This window comes from Porites lutea, chromosome 6, assembly GCF_958299795.1.
Source record: "Porites lutea chromosome 6, jaPorLute2.1, whole genome shotgun sequence".
Classification (NCBI taxonomy): Eukaryota; Metazoa; Cnidaria; class Anthozoa; order Scleractinia; family Poritidae; genus Porites; species Porites lutea.
Window position 1 is genome coordinate 5042568 of NC_133206.1, and position 15946 is coordinate 5058513.

Here is a 15946-nt window from a genome sequence, read left to right on the forward strand (position 1 = left end):
GGGTTGCAGCTCACAAGCTGAAACTTGGCAAGTGGAAAATATATTGATGAAAGATTTTGATTGACAGGTAAAATTTGACATTTTCGTAGTTTCCATGGCAACATGAACGATTGAATACAACCTTAAAATTTCACTTCTGCTCAGTTTACGGAAAATTCACTCATTAGATTTTCCTATAAACTTACACACAGCTTACTATAATTAATCATTATCATTTGAAACTTATTTGACCAAATTTTAACAGAGGGGTTTTCAGATAATCAATAATACAATTGTACTATAATTATTAAATGTGTCACAAAAATCGTCTGTTCAAATTCCATTTTAAAGTTCTCATTATTTAAAATACGATAAAAGTAAAAATTCTGCCAAATATCACAAAATCTTGATGAGTAGATTTTGAGAAATCGTCATCTGTGTACCATTGCTTTTTCGCCGCCATGTTTGTTTGTCTAAGTTAAAACACTTACGGTCACGCGAGTCACCGCTGACCGCCCGCAAAACTGTGTTCAGCCACCTTAAGTGAAAGGAATCAAACAGCAGTGACACACACCGGCGGCTCATTTTGAAAACGAACTTCTGTCATATTTAAACAATTAGAACAGTGACGAAACAAGAATTAAATTTAATTCCCTCAGTTTACTTTCTATAACTTTATGCGTATGATTGGAGTACTGAAATCCGCTGAGCTGCTCATGCGAAGGAACATTTAATACTGAATGATGGATCAGTCTTTTTTCTGAAAAAGTTGAATATGTTAAAAGTAAGTACGGATGATTTGTCTAAGTGAAGTCTGTCATTTAATAGTTCTGTTTCTCAACTTCCATGAAATATTTTCTGGTATTTTCAGTAATTGCAGTGTGTTGGGTGAGACCTACACCTCTGATATATCTTGCAAAAAACCTGGGAGCTGTATATTGACAACGATCCTCAAGCATTATTCCACCTTCTTTAGCATCAGTGAAACGAAATCCTTGATTAAATTGAAACCAGCCTTTAAAAAGGCTCCCTGACATGTGGGTAGCTACATTTTCTTGGAGTTCCTTCACAGTCAGTTGAATTTCAAACTTGCTGGAGATTCCTAACACGCGCATCTCTTCGTGCATGTCAAACTGAACTGTTTTACGTCCATCTTTGTCTTGCGATCTGATAATGTTAGTCACGCCAACGCTAAAATTAAGAGGTAAACAAACAGAACATAACTTGTGAATGACTGATACTGCATGGAGTTATATTGTCCCTTAGAAAGCAGTATGTATAGCTCTCGCCTAATCTGTAGAATATCACCAAAAGACATGAAAAGGTCTTAATAAGTAATGCTTCTTTTAGGATAAATTGTATTTTTTAATTATTAGCTTTTCACTCGTGTAATATATAGCACTTGTAACTTGTAATATCAGTTGTCGTAATCACTTTTTTCTGAAAGCGCATCTTAATTGTTTGATTGTAATGTTTTTCATTGAAAAAATCGCGTGACCTAATGTTATGAGAAGTCACGCTAAGGGCAAGTTTGCTGTTTAAAAAGCTTAGAGAAATCATTTCGTTTTGTTGTGAAGAGATTTAAGCTGCTTCTATATTTCGATCTAAGATCTGTTATATGCGAAAATCATGTTTATAAATATACTCCCCGAAACAACATCACCTACATCGAATAAAAATATAACCCCGGTTCGCTTACCAATTCGGGTGGACTTTCAACCAAAATTCTGGTTCATAACAAAACTTCCGATAAACATCAGATCGTTTTGCTGAGATGTGCTTGGTTAGTGTAAAGTCGAGCGTGTCAACTTGCAGTTCCCTGTAAGTAAAATAACCCAGAACAACCGCAGAACACGACCCCACAACGAACTTTACCGACGCCATGACGAATCTATGAGGCAATATATAGACCACGTGACAACTGGCAAAAAGAACAATCCAAGGGGTTTGGGAAGAGCGGATCGTTTCGCTTTTCCAGCCAGAATTTTATTTATGTCAAGGCATTCACATTGTCTCATTTTCCAGCAAAATACTCCTTTCTTTTACTGTTACAACATCCGGCTTTCTACAGGGACACTCGTTATAAGATGGGAAAATAAAAGCCAAACACGGACGAGGACAAAGATGGCAAGCTCAAAATGTGGGTAACGGGACATTTATTGTCGCAGTGTACTTTTACTGTCAATGGCGGATCCAGACCTTCTGATAAGGAGGGGGAGGGGGGTGGTGGGGGCGGTCATCCAGACCCTGAGATAAGGGGGGCTTGGTCTTAAAAAAATTTTTTCGGCCCTTCGGGCGATCTAGGTTTGTAAGGGCCCTTACATTGACAGAAGTGACAAACTAAACGAGGACTGCAATAGCACTAGTCTTTCCACAAGTCGACCTCACGAGTTAAAGTGAGCGGAGCGAGCTTTTTAGGTTTTTGTAAGCAAGAGGAGCAAGCTTATCTGACGAACGGACTTAAAGTCTACAAAAGCAACCTTTGCCGGGACTAAATTGTGCAAACACATTTTTTTTTTATGCACCTGTTGCTGGATAAATGGGCAAATAGCTACAGTACCTGGCAAATAAATTTGCTGCGAAAAAAGTTCTAACTAAATGATCGCATCGGGGATTCAGTTTGAATTTGACGGTTCGATATACTCGGCACACCACCGCCATGAAAGTTTTCCGACGGATTTACTCAAATCGCGAAAAGTTCTGTAAAGCTGTCGCAACCGCTGTCGTTTCAAGTCCTGAACAAAATGCCTATTTTAACTGAATTTTGCGCCCTATGAGATTCACACTGATATCGCGTAGCTAGCGAAAAGATTGTGTTTCTACAAGTTTTCTTTGACAAGAAAAACATGCTCGTAGGGTGAGGCAGGGAGACTTGAGGCGCTTGACACGGAAAATAACTGACCTCTTGCGACCCCATCACAGGCTTCATTTCGCGGGAAACCCAACCTCGTCCCCAGGGCGCTTTTCCCTGGCTCTGGAGGAAAGCACCCTGGGGACGAGGTTGCGGGAAACCCGGTGATGCTGTTGCGAAATGTCGGCTGTTTTCTCAGGGTACCGAAGAAGCTGAAAACATCTATAGCTAAAAATTAAACAAGATAACACTTTACTCACCCATTTTTGAAAAATCTTTACAAACATGATGACTCAATGTTTGTTCTTTTATAACAACTGATATTTTTAGTGAGAGAATGCGTACTTTGATATTATCTTCGGCTGAAGAGAGGATTAAGCGTTTAAAACTGTTGTACAACACTAGACTTGCCTACAAGTCGAGCTAAAAGAAACTGTCAGAGAAAAGTGAATCACGATACAAAATTTCTTAGGAGTTCTTTGTTTCAACTTCCATGAAATATTTTCTGGTGTTTTCCATAATGTCTTTGTGCTGGGCGAGTGCTATAGGTGCGATATATCTTATAGCAATCTTGGCTGATGTATACTGACAGCGCTCTTCCAGTATCATTCCACCTTCTTTTGCATCGGAGAAACGAAACTCTTGATCGAATTGAAGCCAACCGTGAAACTGGGTGGTTGACATGTGGGTAGCTTCATTTTCTTGTATTTCTTTCACAGTCATGGGTACTTCAGCATGGACCTTGCTGGGGTATCCAAAAAAGGGGCCTGGCACCTCCTCATGCAAGTTAAACTGAACTGTTTTTCGTCCTTCCTTGTCTTGCGATCTAATGATGTTGGTTATACCCACACTAAAATAGAAGAGGGAGCTTAAACAACGCTTTTTTTGAGCGACGCTAAGTGGAAGTGGCAATTTTGCAATCTTGGGGCGTGATTTTGACCAAATTTTCAGGCAAATCGTCTCAGATAAAAACAGCCTTCCAAAATCTCCAACAGAACTTGAAAAAGTCGGGTTGACTTTTTAAAGTTTGTTTTCATTGGCTCGCGCATGTGCCAGGGGTGACATAGCCCCTTTAAAAATAAAAATTTGGTAGCGTCAAGGCATATTAAAGGGGAATACCCTTCACTTCCGGCTGACATGCGTCGCTGAAAAACATCTTTTCTTAGCTCCCATAAGACACGGTCAAAACGAAACCTGTAGATGACAGTGAGCATAAAGTTGTATTTCCCTTGGAAATAAAACAGCATGTAATGCACCAATTATTTGAACTCCCCCCACCCCCAACTGGGGATACCCGGGGCATTCACTTTTGCTGTCAGTGAAATGCAGTGAAAGCCCCGCCTTGCGGGCAAAAAATTTAGAGTGAACTTCCCCTCCTTAATAATGTATGATAAACAATTTTCTGTAAGTGAATAACCATTTTCCTGGTGGAACTGTGTCCTCTGCCATCCCCACGCACTTGAACGAGCATCCTTCGTTACCGTCGCACCCACACCGGACTTATCATGCATTCGGTTTGCTACATGGGCAGTATGGTGAACATGCAACTTGAACCCATTCTTCTAAAAGAGGTCGCAAACCACGAGTGAAATCCCCGCCAAACCCCCGCTCAGCCCCCGCATTGTATAGCAAAGCCGTGAAGAAAGGTGTATTCCTCGACTACCGGGGAACCTAAATTGAGTGAAAATGAGAGGAAAACTTCCGGTTTGTCCGTGGTATCCCCCAATGGGGTGGGGTGGGGTGGTGAGGGGGGGGAACTAATCAAATGATTGGTGCATAATTAGCTCAAATCACGAAAGGACATGTAAGAGCTCGACATTATTTTAAACTGAAGTGCCTTAAAAGTAAAGTTAAGTAATTTTGCTCTAACTTATGATATAAAAACTTTCTTACTTAAATTTATTGTGAAAACATCGCGTGACCTATTGAATGATGAGATTTTTAGTCACGCAACAGACAATTTCATCGTAGATGCGCAATAATTTGAAATGAAAAGCCTTAGAATTAAATGCAGTGGATATTATATTTGATACCCTTATATTTCGATTTAAGATCTGTTCACAAAACTAAAAACATCGAAACCATCGTGTGAGCGGCTGATGGGTATTGGTAACGTTTCCTCCCCATGCCAATCGCTTAGTTTAAAGTTAGCAGACGTTTTTACGTATATTATGCTTAATACTGCTTTCCCGTTGTAAGCGAGAAATGAAAACCTTAATGCCCAGAATAAAAACTCTCACAAAAGCTCTTTTTTATGCGGGAACCAAACTTAAACTAACGCTAAGATTTCATTTCAAAGACTTGTTTACACTTTTATGTAGGCGTAAATTATGCACATCACGGTACATTAGAAAAATTAATAGAAGATGACTACGATCTTTGAGGCTGCCACCAGACTGACGGTTTTAGTTAAGGTTTAGGGTTTGGGGTTCAAGTTCAGGAGTTACGTCACACAAACCCTGTCCTGGGGTTTAATTTTGCTTACCAGTTGGGGTGGACCTTCGACCAAAATTCTGGTTCATCAAAAAACTTTCGGTAAACATCAGAGCGCTTTGCCGGTATGTGCTTGGTTAATTTAAAAGCGAAAGTTTCCATTTGCAGTTCCCTGTGAATGAAATAGCCGAGAATAGCCACCAAACACGCAACCACGATGAACTTTACCGACGCCATCACGAATCAAGACCACCATTTGACAACAAACCATTTTATCGATGACGTCATTCAAAGCCAACTACAATGGAATTGACAATTCATTTTGTTTCTGCGGTTTTATTCAAATTTTTTTATTGAGTGTACTTTAGTATGCGTTATGGGAATTTTATCCTGGATAACTGAAAAATTATAATGCCCTTTGTTCTTAATCTATTTACTACTAGGCTTGAGTGAAAGCTCCATGAATTGTTGTCTAGTATTTTCAAGTATAGCAGAGTGTGCTGAATGTGCTTCGCTTAAAGCAATTCTTGCAAGAATACGAGGTGCTGTATATGATGCATGGTCTTCCAGCAGAGTTCCCCCTTCAGAATCCGACATGGGGAATTCTTGATTGATTTGCAACATTCCATTAATCAAAGAAGCTGTAGTTTGGGTAGCAGTGTTCCTCTCTTTCTCCTTAGTCGTAACTTGAAATGTTATGTTGCCAGTGTCATAGAATCCAAATAGTACTGCCTTCTCGTGGATATCAAACTGAACAACTCTTCGTCCTTCATTGTCTTTGAATCTGACAATGTTGCTAACACCAGTGCGGCAATACAAGGTAAAGTATAGAAGTTTAGGGAATCAATTATATAAGCAATAATTAAAGCCCACAGTTTACACATTAAAAAAACCATAACACTTAACAGGTTGCCACGCATTTCAAATTCGGGTCACTGAAATTTTGTTCTTCTATCAAACTCGCACCTGCACCGTGGCTTTTGAAAGCCACTGGGCACAAGTACTCGAAAGATATCGAAAGATACCTCGCGATTGTGAGAAAGAGTCCTCAAAAATACGTACCATAATCGATGGATTTTAACGTAAAATTCAGGATCGTCGAACAATTTCTGGAACACATCAGACTGCTTGGCTGGTAAATGAATTTCCTTAACCAAACCGAGCGTGCTAACTTGCAGCTCCTTGTAGGTAAAGTATCCAACAACCGCCACTAAACATGACATTAAAAATAACTTGGCATCCGCCATAATCAATAATGGTCTCCAGGAGGCCGTGGGAGACGGCGTCCAGTCTCCACGCTGATTCTTTACCTCGCCCACAGGTAGCCTCCCCGCAGACGTCCTTTGGGGATCGTTCGTTATGCATTCATCTTCCCTCTTCGTGGGGGAGAAATGTATGCGTGACGAACGAACCCCAAAGGACGTCTGCGGAGAGGCTAGCCTACAAGTCGAGCGGCAAAAGCGAGCGAGAGAACTACGGAAACGGAAATGAGAAGCGTAGCACTCCGAGAATGTCTATCTCGCCGCGTGATGATAAACACGGAGCCTACTGAGGGCCATGCAAGGTGTCGACTTGTCTAGTTGTCCACTCTTTGCAAGTCAAGATTTCAAGTTGTCGAGATTTCAAGATGTGGAGATGTGTAGTACAGGAAGTCGAGATGTTGAATAGAGGAGTTCACGCTCATAGTTGCATCATGGGTAATCAGGGTAAGATGGCGGGACTATTCGAAGATTTGTATTGGAATTCAGAGCCAGCTAATTCTTCCTGAATTCATATATTTGATTTGGAGTGCAAAGACATCCGTGATCAGTTTTTAGAAAACCTCAATTTTTCCATACATTTTCTGCAATTTTGATACTGTAGAATTATTACAGAAAATGTATGGGAAAATCAAGGTTCAATTTCTCTTGGGATTACATGTCTGCAATTTGATTGGCTTAGAGCAGTGGTATTTCAGCTTAATTTGAAATACCTACATGTGAAAATTACAAACTTTTTGCGGGTAGTAGTATAAACAAATAATAGCATGATTTGTACGTGAAATTTGGCATAAATACGAAGGTCTCAATGGGGTGGTGCCTTTTACGGTTATCGGCTAAAATTTTGGCTCTTTTACGGCTATCGGTTAATTTTTTTCAGTTACGGTTAACGAAAAGGTTAAAAATTAACTTCTTTTGTTTCAAAAAGTTAAATATTAATCAACCTGTATTTTTTTGTATCTTTAAATCAAAATAAGGGTCTTCGGATCATCTCGGGATGAAATAAGCTATTCGTGTGAGACGGGTTATCCGTTTGATGATTCGCGTCAGATAGGTAATACGTCTTAATTTCAAAAATGGAACAGTTTTAATTTTGAATGAACGATCCGCCTGACTTTTGAAGACGGGATTATCCGTTACAGATAGCCTGTGTACAGCCGCCCCCTCCTCTCAGAAAAAATCGGAGAAGGGGTGTCTGTGGGGAGGACGCGACTGTACACAGGCTAGTCTGAGACGGATGATCCATTTCTAGCTCTAGTGTGAAAACGGCCAATAACAAAATTCCCATGTCCAGTGTTTTTAATGATAGCGAAGGACTGTACGGAACGATTGTCTGCCGTTGCCTTGTCCGTAGGCCCCATTATTCCGCGCGGCTAATGCGTTTCGGGTCACGTGGTCGGAGCGAGTTCGCCACCGAAATGCCTTGACCTAGATTGCGTGCGAAAACGCCGTACAGGGTGTAACCAAATGTTGTATATATAATCAGTTCTCTGTAGTTTTAATTCTTCACTCCATTAAAGCATATTTCTTCACATGTTCATATTTTAGAATTCTGTACTCTGTTCTACACTTAAAGGATTCATCGACATCAATTCGCGTAAAAATTTCGATGATCTACACTCAATCTACACACTTGATCAGCTCCACGACTCCGAACGACTACACAGTTCTAAGACTCTCGTGCAAAAGCTCAGTTTTCAGATCACGTGACGAGTTTTCCCGCCACAATGACGCAATAATTTCTAACACAGGGACTAAGCTTGGCAATGTCTACCTTAGCGTCAGAGAAAAACAGGGAAATGTTGTCTATCGGCAACGTGTCTTACAAACAGTGACATCTCTGCGTGTTGTTTCACTAGTGTTTCGAGGGCACTACCTCCTGAAAATTGCAAATATTAATCCCCAGCAAGAAGCCACACTTTCGCTATGGAAAAAATTTGTTCCTCGAGAGAGCGCCGGAAATGGAGCCTCGTTCTTGGTTAACACCTAAAAGGCGCTTCGCCTAACGTGCGTACGGAGTCACACTAGCCGGGAGATAAAAAACGCAACCATAAGTGAGTTTAGTACCTTCCTTAAAAGTAGCAAATTTAGGGGACACTTTCTTTTACGGTTAACTCTTTTTTATCCTATTTACGGCTAACGGTTAAATTTTTTCAATTTTTACGGCTATCGACTAAATTTTTGACCGTTTTACGCCTATCGGTTAACCCCATTGAGACCCTCAAATACCACTCGTGATATTTCTGCCAAATGTCACTACAAATCACGCTATTACCTATACAAACAAAGGTTATGCAAAATTTTGGGGGGCAAATAAGGTGCATTATGGGAAATGCGTAAGCGGCGTATATATCCTGATGTGATTGTACGATTAATCAGATGACACCAGGCCTTGCTCATGTAATCTTCTTGAATCATTAAACTGTATATCCTTGAATATATACTTGGCCTCCACTCTTCGTTTCGCCTCCGATAATCGCACAGACATTGCATTCTCACATGAACTTACCGGTACACTCTTCCCTTAATTTGAGCCTGTAGTATCAGCGTTCTTTTTTAACAAGTCAACAACTCGACAATTCAACATGTCGTCATCTTGAACTGCACATCTCGACATCTTGAGATCCCGACAACTTGAAATCTTGACTTAAAAATTTGTAATCACCAAAAACACTTGAAATTTGTAAACACCAAAATTATCACCGCGGCGCTTATTCGAGTAGCGGCGCTTAATCGATCATTTACGGTAAGGTAGACCAAGATAACGAAATTACAAACCCCAACAGTCCAGTACGCTACTTGTTAGAGGTATTTTTAACTCCGATGAACGTCTTTTACAAAATGATGCAGTAAATTTATTCTCCAGATAAACTTTATTAAAGATGAGAACGAAATTACATTGCTACAAAAAAAAAAAAAACCAAAAAAAAAACCGATCAAGATAACGCTTTCCAAGTCATTATTTAGCTGTGTTGACACGTTTCAATATTGTTACCGTTTATAAGAAAATAAAAGAAAACTAAACTTTTTAAGTGGTTATTTGCCATACATGCCGATATTACAGCGGATATTTTTCTTGAGTTACTAAAGATGTATTTAGACGAAGCAAGCCTGTCGTACTTACTTAAAAGAACGCTGCAGTGCTTATTAGAAATTTATTATTTGCGGATAACACAGTTGTGCTTAATCTTTATTTCTTTACAATGATGAAAATAGCACGAGAAGAACGTTATAGGGATTTTTTCCTTGTTAAAAAGTTCAGTTATGCTCCTTTCCAGATCAATAAGAGACTACACTAACAGCGATGCTCTGATATCACCCGTATCAGTACATGTCAGCTTAAGCAAGGACGACGGCGACGGCAACGAGAACGGCAAAAAAGCAACAGGTTTTATTGGCAAAACAACAACTTTGCACGTGCATCACGCTTTTTTGTGCATTTCTTTGCAGTCGTTGCACGACTACGACGTAAAATTTCCTAATTTCACGTTTTATGGAGGACGGGAACACAGACAACGACCCTCTTTTTGTTTTCCGGAACTTTGATCCAGTCCTTTAAAATTCAACTCCTAAAAAATTCGCCCACGTTTGACGAATTGAACGAGATGGAACAAGCGTGATTAAGTTTGAAGCAGCGCGAACACGCTTTTAAACTGACGTTTTCGGAGCCGTCGCCGTCGTTGTTGCTTAAGCTCCCTAATAACCCAAGGCGTTAACAGCCAAATGGTTTGGGAAGAGCGGATCGTTACGCTTTTCCCGCCAGAATTTTATTTGTGATCTCAGGTTAGGCTGGAGCTCAAGGCATTCACATTGTCTCATTTTCCAGCAAAATACTCCTTTCTTTTACTGTTACAACATTCGGCTTTCTACAGCGACACTTGTTATAAGATGGGAGAATAAAAACCAAACACGGACGAGGACAAAGATGGCAAGCTCAAAATGTGGGTAACGGGACATTTATTGTCGCAGTGTACTTTTACTGCCAGTGGCAGATCCAGACCTTCTGATAAGGAGGGGGAGGGGTGTGGTGGGGGCGGTCATCCAGACCCTGACATATGGGGGGCTTGGTCCTTAAAAAATTTTTTTCGGCCTTTCGGGCGATCTATGTTTGTAAGGGCCCTTGCATTGACAGAAGTGACAAACTAAACGAGGACTGCAATAGCACTAGTCTTCCCATCAGTCGACCTCACGAGTTAAAGTGAGCCTGAGGGAGCTTTTTAGGTTTTTGTAAGCGAGAGGAGTAAGCTTATCTGACGAAGGGACTTAAAGTCTACAAAAGCAACATTTACCTTGACTAAATTGTGCAAACACATTTTTTTGTTCACCTGTTCGATAAATGGGCAAACAGCTACAGTACCTGGCAAATAAATTAGCTGCGAAAAAACTTCTAACTAAATGATCGCATCGAGGATTCAGTTTGAATTTGACGTTTAATATACTCGGGAGATTCACACTGATTCCGCATAGCTGGCGAACCGATTGTGTTTCTGCAAGTTTTCTTTGACAAGAAAAACATGCTCGTGGGGTGAGGCAGGGAGACTTGAGGCGCTTGACACGGAAAATAGCCGGCATTTCGCGACCTCACCGGCAGGCATTATTTCGCGGGAAACTCGGTGATGCTGTTGCGAAATGTCGGCTGTTTTCTTAGGGTATACCGAAGAAGCTGGAAACATCTATAGCTAAAAATTCTACAAGATAACACTTAACTCACCCATTTTCGAAAAATCTTTACAAACATGATGACTCAATGTTTGTTCTCAGTTAAATATTAGATCATTACTACAAAAACAAGATAAAGTGATCTTTCAAAAAGCTAAACAGCATGATAACCACCCTCTGAAGGTGTGCTTACCGCAAGAAAAGAACGATCTAACCTACAATCTTAGACGTAAAGCTTTTAAAGGCCCAAGATAAACACCGAACGTTATAAAACACATTTGTAAATAGATTTATTTTTAAATACAATCTTATATGATATTTTATGTCAGACATGTGTAACTAGTTTTTCGCATTTTTTAATCTTTTTATTCTATTGTAATTTAGCTGAACTTTTAATCTTTTTATTCTGTAACATTGGATATGTATTTTTATCTAATGCGCAGTAAAGACATTTATTATTATTCATTATTAGACATTTATTTTGTTGCAACTGATATTTTTAGTGAGAAAATGCGTACTTTGATACTATCTTCGGCTGAAGAGAGGATTAAGCGTTTAAAACTGTTGTACAACACTAGACTTGCCTACAAGTCGAGCTAAAAGAAACTGTCAGAGAAAAGTGAATCACGATACAAAATTTCTTAGGAGTTCTTTGTTTCAACTTCTATGAAATATTTTCTGGTGTTTTCCATAATGTCTTTGTGCTGGGCGAGTGCTATAGGTGCGATATATCTTATAGCAGTCTTGGCAGATATACACTGACAGCGCTCTTCAAGCATCATTCCACCTTCTTTAGCATCAGAGAAGCGAAATTCTTGATCAAATTGAAACCATCCGCTAAACTGGGTGGTTGACATGTGGGTAGCTTCATTTTCTTGTATTTCTTTCACAGTCATGGTTACTTCAACATGAACCTTGCTTGGGTATCCAAAAAAAGGGCCAGGCACCTCCTCATGTAAGTCAAACTGAACTGTTTTTCGTCCATCTTTGTCTTGTGATCTAATGATGTTGGTTATGCCCACACTAAAATAGAAGAGGGAGCTTAAACAACGTCTTTTTTGAGCGATGAACGTCAACTGGAAGTGGCCTTTTTGTCAACCTTGGGGCGTGATTTTGACCGAATTTTCAGGCAAATCGTCTTAGATAAAAACAGCCTTCCAAAATCTCCGACAGAACTCGAAAAAGTCGGGTTGAGTTTTTCAAGTTTGTTTTCATCGGCTTTCGCATGTGCCAGGGGTGACATAGCCACTTTAAGAATTCAAATTTGGTAACGTCAAGGCATATTAAAAGGGAAAATTCTTCACTTCCGGCTGACCTGCTTCGCTCTGAAACGTCTTCCTTACTGGCTCCCTAAAAACGCGGTCAGAACGAAACCTGTAGTAGTCAGTTAGCATAGGGTTGTATTTCCCTTGGAAATAAAACAGCATGTAATGCATCAGTCATTTGAACCTCCCCTCCACCCTCCCCCCAACTGGGGCATACCCGGGGTATTCACTTTTATTCCTCTGCCATCCTCACGCACGAGTAATGGGGAACCACTTGAACGTGCATCCTTCCTCATGCATTTGGTTTGCCACATGCGCAGTATGGTGAACATGCAACCTGAACCCATTCTTCTAAAAGAGGTCACGAACCACGAGTGAAATCCCCGCCAAACCCCCACTCAGCCCCCGCATTGTATAGCGAAGCCGTGAACAAAAAGGTGTATTCCCCGACTACCGGGAAACCTAAACTGAGTGAAAACGAGGTGAAAACCCCCGGTTTGCCCCGGGTATTCACCAATGAGGGGTGGGGGGGCTCAAAATGATTGGTGCAGTAGCGTTGGAATAATCCTACGCAAATAACAAAAGAACAGTGCTCGACATTATTTTAAACTGAAATGCCTTAAAAGTAACGTTCAGTAATTTCGCTCTAACTTATGATATAAAAACTTTGTTACTTTAAATTTATTGTGAAAACATAGCTTGACCGATTAAATGCTGAGATTAGTCACGCCAAAAAGACAACTTCATTGCAGATGCAAAACAATTTGAAATGAAAAGCCTTAGAATTAAGTGCAGTAGAGATTATATTTGATACTTTTATATTTCGATTTAAGATCTGTTCACAAAACTAAAAACATCGAAACCATCGTGTGACCGGCTGATGGCCGTTGGTAACGTTTTTCCTCCATGCCAAATGGCACGCACGATTCGCTTTATAGCCGTAAAGTTAGCAGAAGTTTTTACGTATGTTATGCTTTGCTTTCCCGTTGTAAGCAAGAAATGAAAAGCTCAATGCCCAGAATAAAAACCCTCACAAAAGCTTTTTTTAAGCGGGAATCAAACTTAAACTACCGTCGACATTTCGTTTCAAAGACTTGTTTACATTTTTATATAGGCGTAAATTATGCACATCATGGTACATAAGACAAATTAACAGAAGATGACTGCGTATAATTTGCAGGTGCCTTTAAGGCTGCCACCAGACTGAAGGTTTTAGTTCAGGATTAGGGGTTGGGGTTCAAGTTCAGGAGTTACGTCACACAAACCCTGTCCCTGACGTTTAATTTTGCTTACCAGTTGGGGTGCACTTTCAACCAAAATTCTGGTTCATCAAAAAACTTTCGGTAAACATCAAAGCGCTTTGCTGGTATGTGCTTGGTTAGTGTAAAAGAGAAAGTTTCCATTTGCAGTTCCTTGTGAATAAAATAGCCGAGAATAGCCACCAAACACGCAACCACGATGAACTTTACCGACGCCATCACGAATCATGACCACCATTTGACAACAAACCATTTTAATCGATGACGTCATTCAAAGCCAACTACAATGGAATTGACAATTCATTTTGTTTCTGCTGTTTTATTCAAATTTTTTTATTGAGTGTACTTTAGTATGCGTTATGGGAATTTTATCCCGGGTAACTTAAAAATTATAATGCCCTTTGTTCTTAATCGATTTACTACTAGGCTGGAGTGAAAGCTCCATGAATTGTTCTCTAGTATTTTCAAGTATAGCAGAGTGTGCTGATTGTGCTTCTCTCAGAGCAATTCTTGCGAGAATACGAGGTGCTGTATATGATGCATGGTCTTCCAGCAGAGTTCCACCTTCAGAATCCGTCATGTGGAATTCTTGATTGATTTGAAACATTCCATTAATCAAAGAGGCTGTAGTTTGGGTAGCAGTGTTCTTCTCTTTCTCCTTAGTCGTAATTTGAAATGTAATGTTGCCAGTGTCATAGAATCCAAATAGTACTGCCTTCTCGTGGATATCAAACTGAACAACTCTTCGTCCTTCATTGTCTTTGAATCTGACAATGTTGCTAACACCAGTGCTGCAATACAACGTAGAGTAAAATTGTTTAGGGAATCAATTAAGCAATAATTAAAGCCCACAGTTTTCACATTAAAAAAACCATAACACTTAACAGGTTGCCTAGCAAAAATTCTTCGAAGGTATAACGTGTGCGGTCACGCATTTCAAATTCGGGTCACTGAAATTTTGTTCTTCTGTCAAACTCGCACCTGCACCGTGGCTTTTGAAAGCCACTGGGCACAATTACTCGAAAGCTATCGAAAGATACCTCGCGATTGTGAAAATACGTACCATAATGGATGGATTTTAACGTAAAATTCAGGATCGTCGAACAATTTCTGGAACACATCAGACCGCTTGGCTGGTATATGAATTTTCTTAACCAGACCGAGCGTGCTAACTTGCAGCTCCCTGTAGGTAAAGTATCCAACAACCGCCACTAAACATGACAACAAAAATAACTTTGCAGCCGCCATAATCCCAGTAATGGTCTCCACGCAGATTCTTTATCTCGCCCTACTTGCCTACAAGTGACCTCCCCGCAGACGTCCTTTGGGGATCGTTCGTCACGCGTTCATCTTCCCTCTTCGTGGAGGAGAAATGAATGCGTGACGAACGAACCCAAAGGACGTCTGCGGGGAGGCTAGCCGACAAGTCGAGCTCAAATTTTTTCACGAGCGCGAAGCGCGAGCGGTATATTTTTTATGGTTTCTGCGGCAAAAGTGAGCGAGAGAGCCACGGAACTGGAAATGAGAAGCGAAGGACGGACGGAGCCTACTGAGGGCCATGAAAGGTGTCGACCTGTCTAGTTGTCCACTTTTTTGAAGGCAAGATTTTAAGTTGTCGAGATTTCAAGATGTCGAGATGTGTAGTACAAGACGTCGATATGTTGAATAGAGGAGTTCACGCTCATAGTTGAATCATGGGTAATCAGGGCAAGATGGCGGGACTATTCGAAGATTTGTATTGGAATTCAAAGCCAGCTAATTCTCCTGAATTCATATCTTTGATGCTTTCTCTTTAAAACGAGTAACTTACGAGTTCAAAGAAACAATACACTAAATCTGGAGTGCAAAGACATCCGTAATCAGTTTTTAGAAAACCTCAATTTTTCCATACATTTTCTGTAATTTTGATTCTGTAGAATTATTACAGAAAATGTATGGGAAAATCAAGGTTCAATTTCTCGTGGGACGGCTGTAATTCCAAGGAGAAATAAAAAAACAGAGGTTATGCCAAATTTTGGGGGGCAAATAAGGTGCATTATGGGAAATGTGTAAGTGGCGTATATATCCTGATGTCATTGTACGATTTTAAAATCAGTTGACATCAGGCCTGACGCTCATGTAATCTTCTTGAATAATTAAACTGTATATCCTTGAATATATACTTGGCCTCCACTTTTCGTTTCGCCTCCGATAATCGCCCAGACATTGCATTCTCACATGAACTTACCGATTCACTCTTTC

General features: G+C 40.2%; 3 protein-coding genes across 3 annotated transcripts; all 3 read right to left on the reverse strand.

Moving 5' to 3' along the window:
- Positions 1–702: 702 nt before the first annotated feature.
- Positions 703–1866, reverse strand: LOC140941358 (uncharacterized). The gene is made up of 2 exons (XM_073390347.1): positions 1679–1866; positions 703–1170 (listed from the first exon to the last, which is right to left on the reverse strand). Exons 1-2 carry the CDS (start codon positions 1861–1863, stop codon positions 801–803), a joined length of 555 nt encoding a protein of 184 aa, XP_073246448.1. The 5' UTR covers positions 1864–1866; the 3' UTR covers positions 703–800.
- A 9783-nt stretch (positions 1867–11649) lies between these two features.
- LOC140941410 (uncharacterized) lies at positions 11650–13951 on the reverse strand. The gene is made up of 2 exons (XM_073390410.1): positions 13740–13951; positions 11650–12204 (listed from the first exon to the last, which is right to left on the reverse strand). Exons 1-2 carry the CDS (start codon positions 13922–13924, stop codon positions 11823–11825), a joined length of 567 nt encoding a protein of 188 aa, XP_073246511.1. The 5' UTR covers positions 13925–13951; the 3' UTR covers positions 11650–11822.
- A 136-nt stretch (positions 13952–14087) lies between these two features.
- LOC140940954 (uncharacterized) lies at positions 14088–15039 on the reverse strand. The gene is made up of 2 exons (XM_073389916.1): positions 14769–15039; positions 14088–14496 (listed from the first exon to the last, which is right to left on the reverse strand). The coding sequence occupies exons 1-2, from the start codon at positions 14951–14953 to the stop codon at positions 14088–14090; spliced, it is 594 nt and encodes a 197-aa protein (XP_073246017.1). The 5' UTR covers positions 14954–15039.
- Positions 15040–15946: the final 907 nt, after the last annotated feature.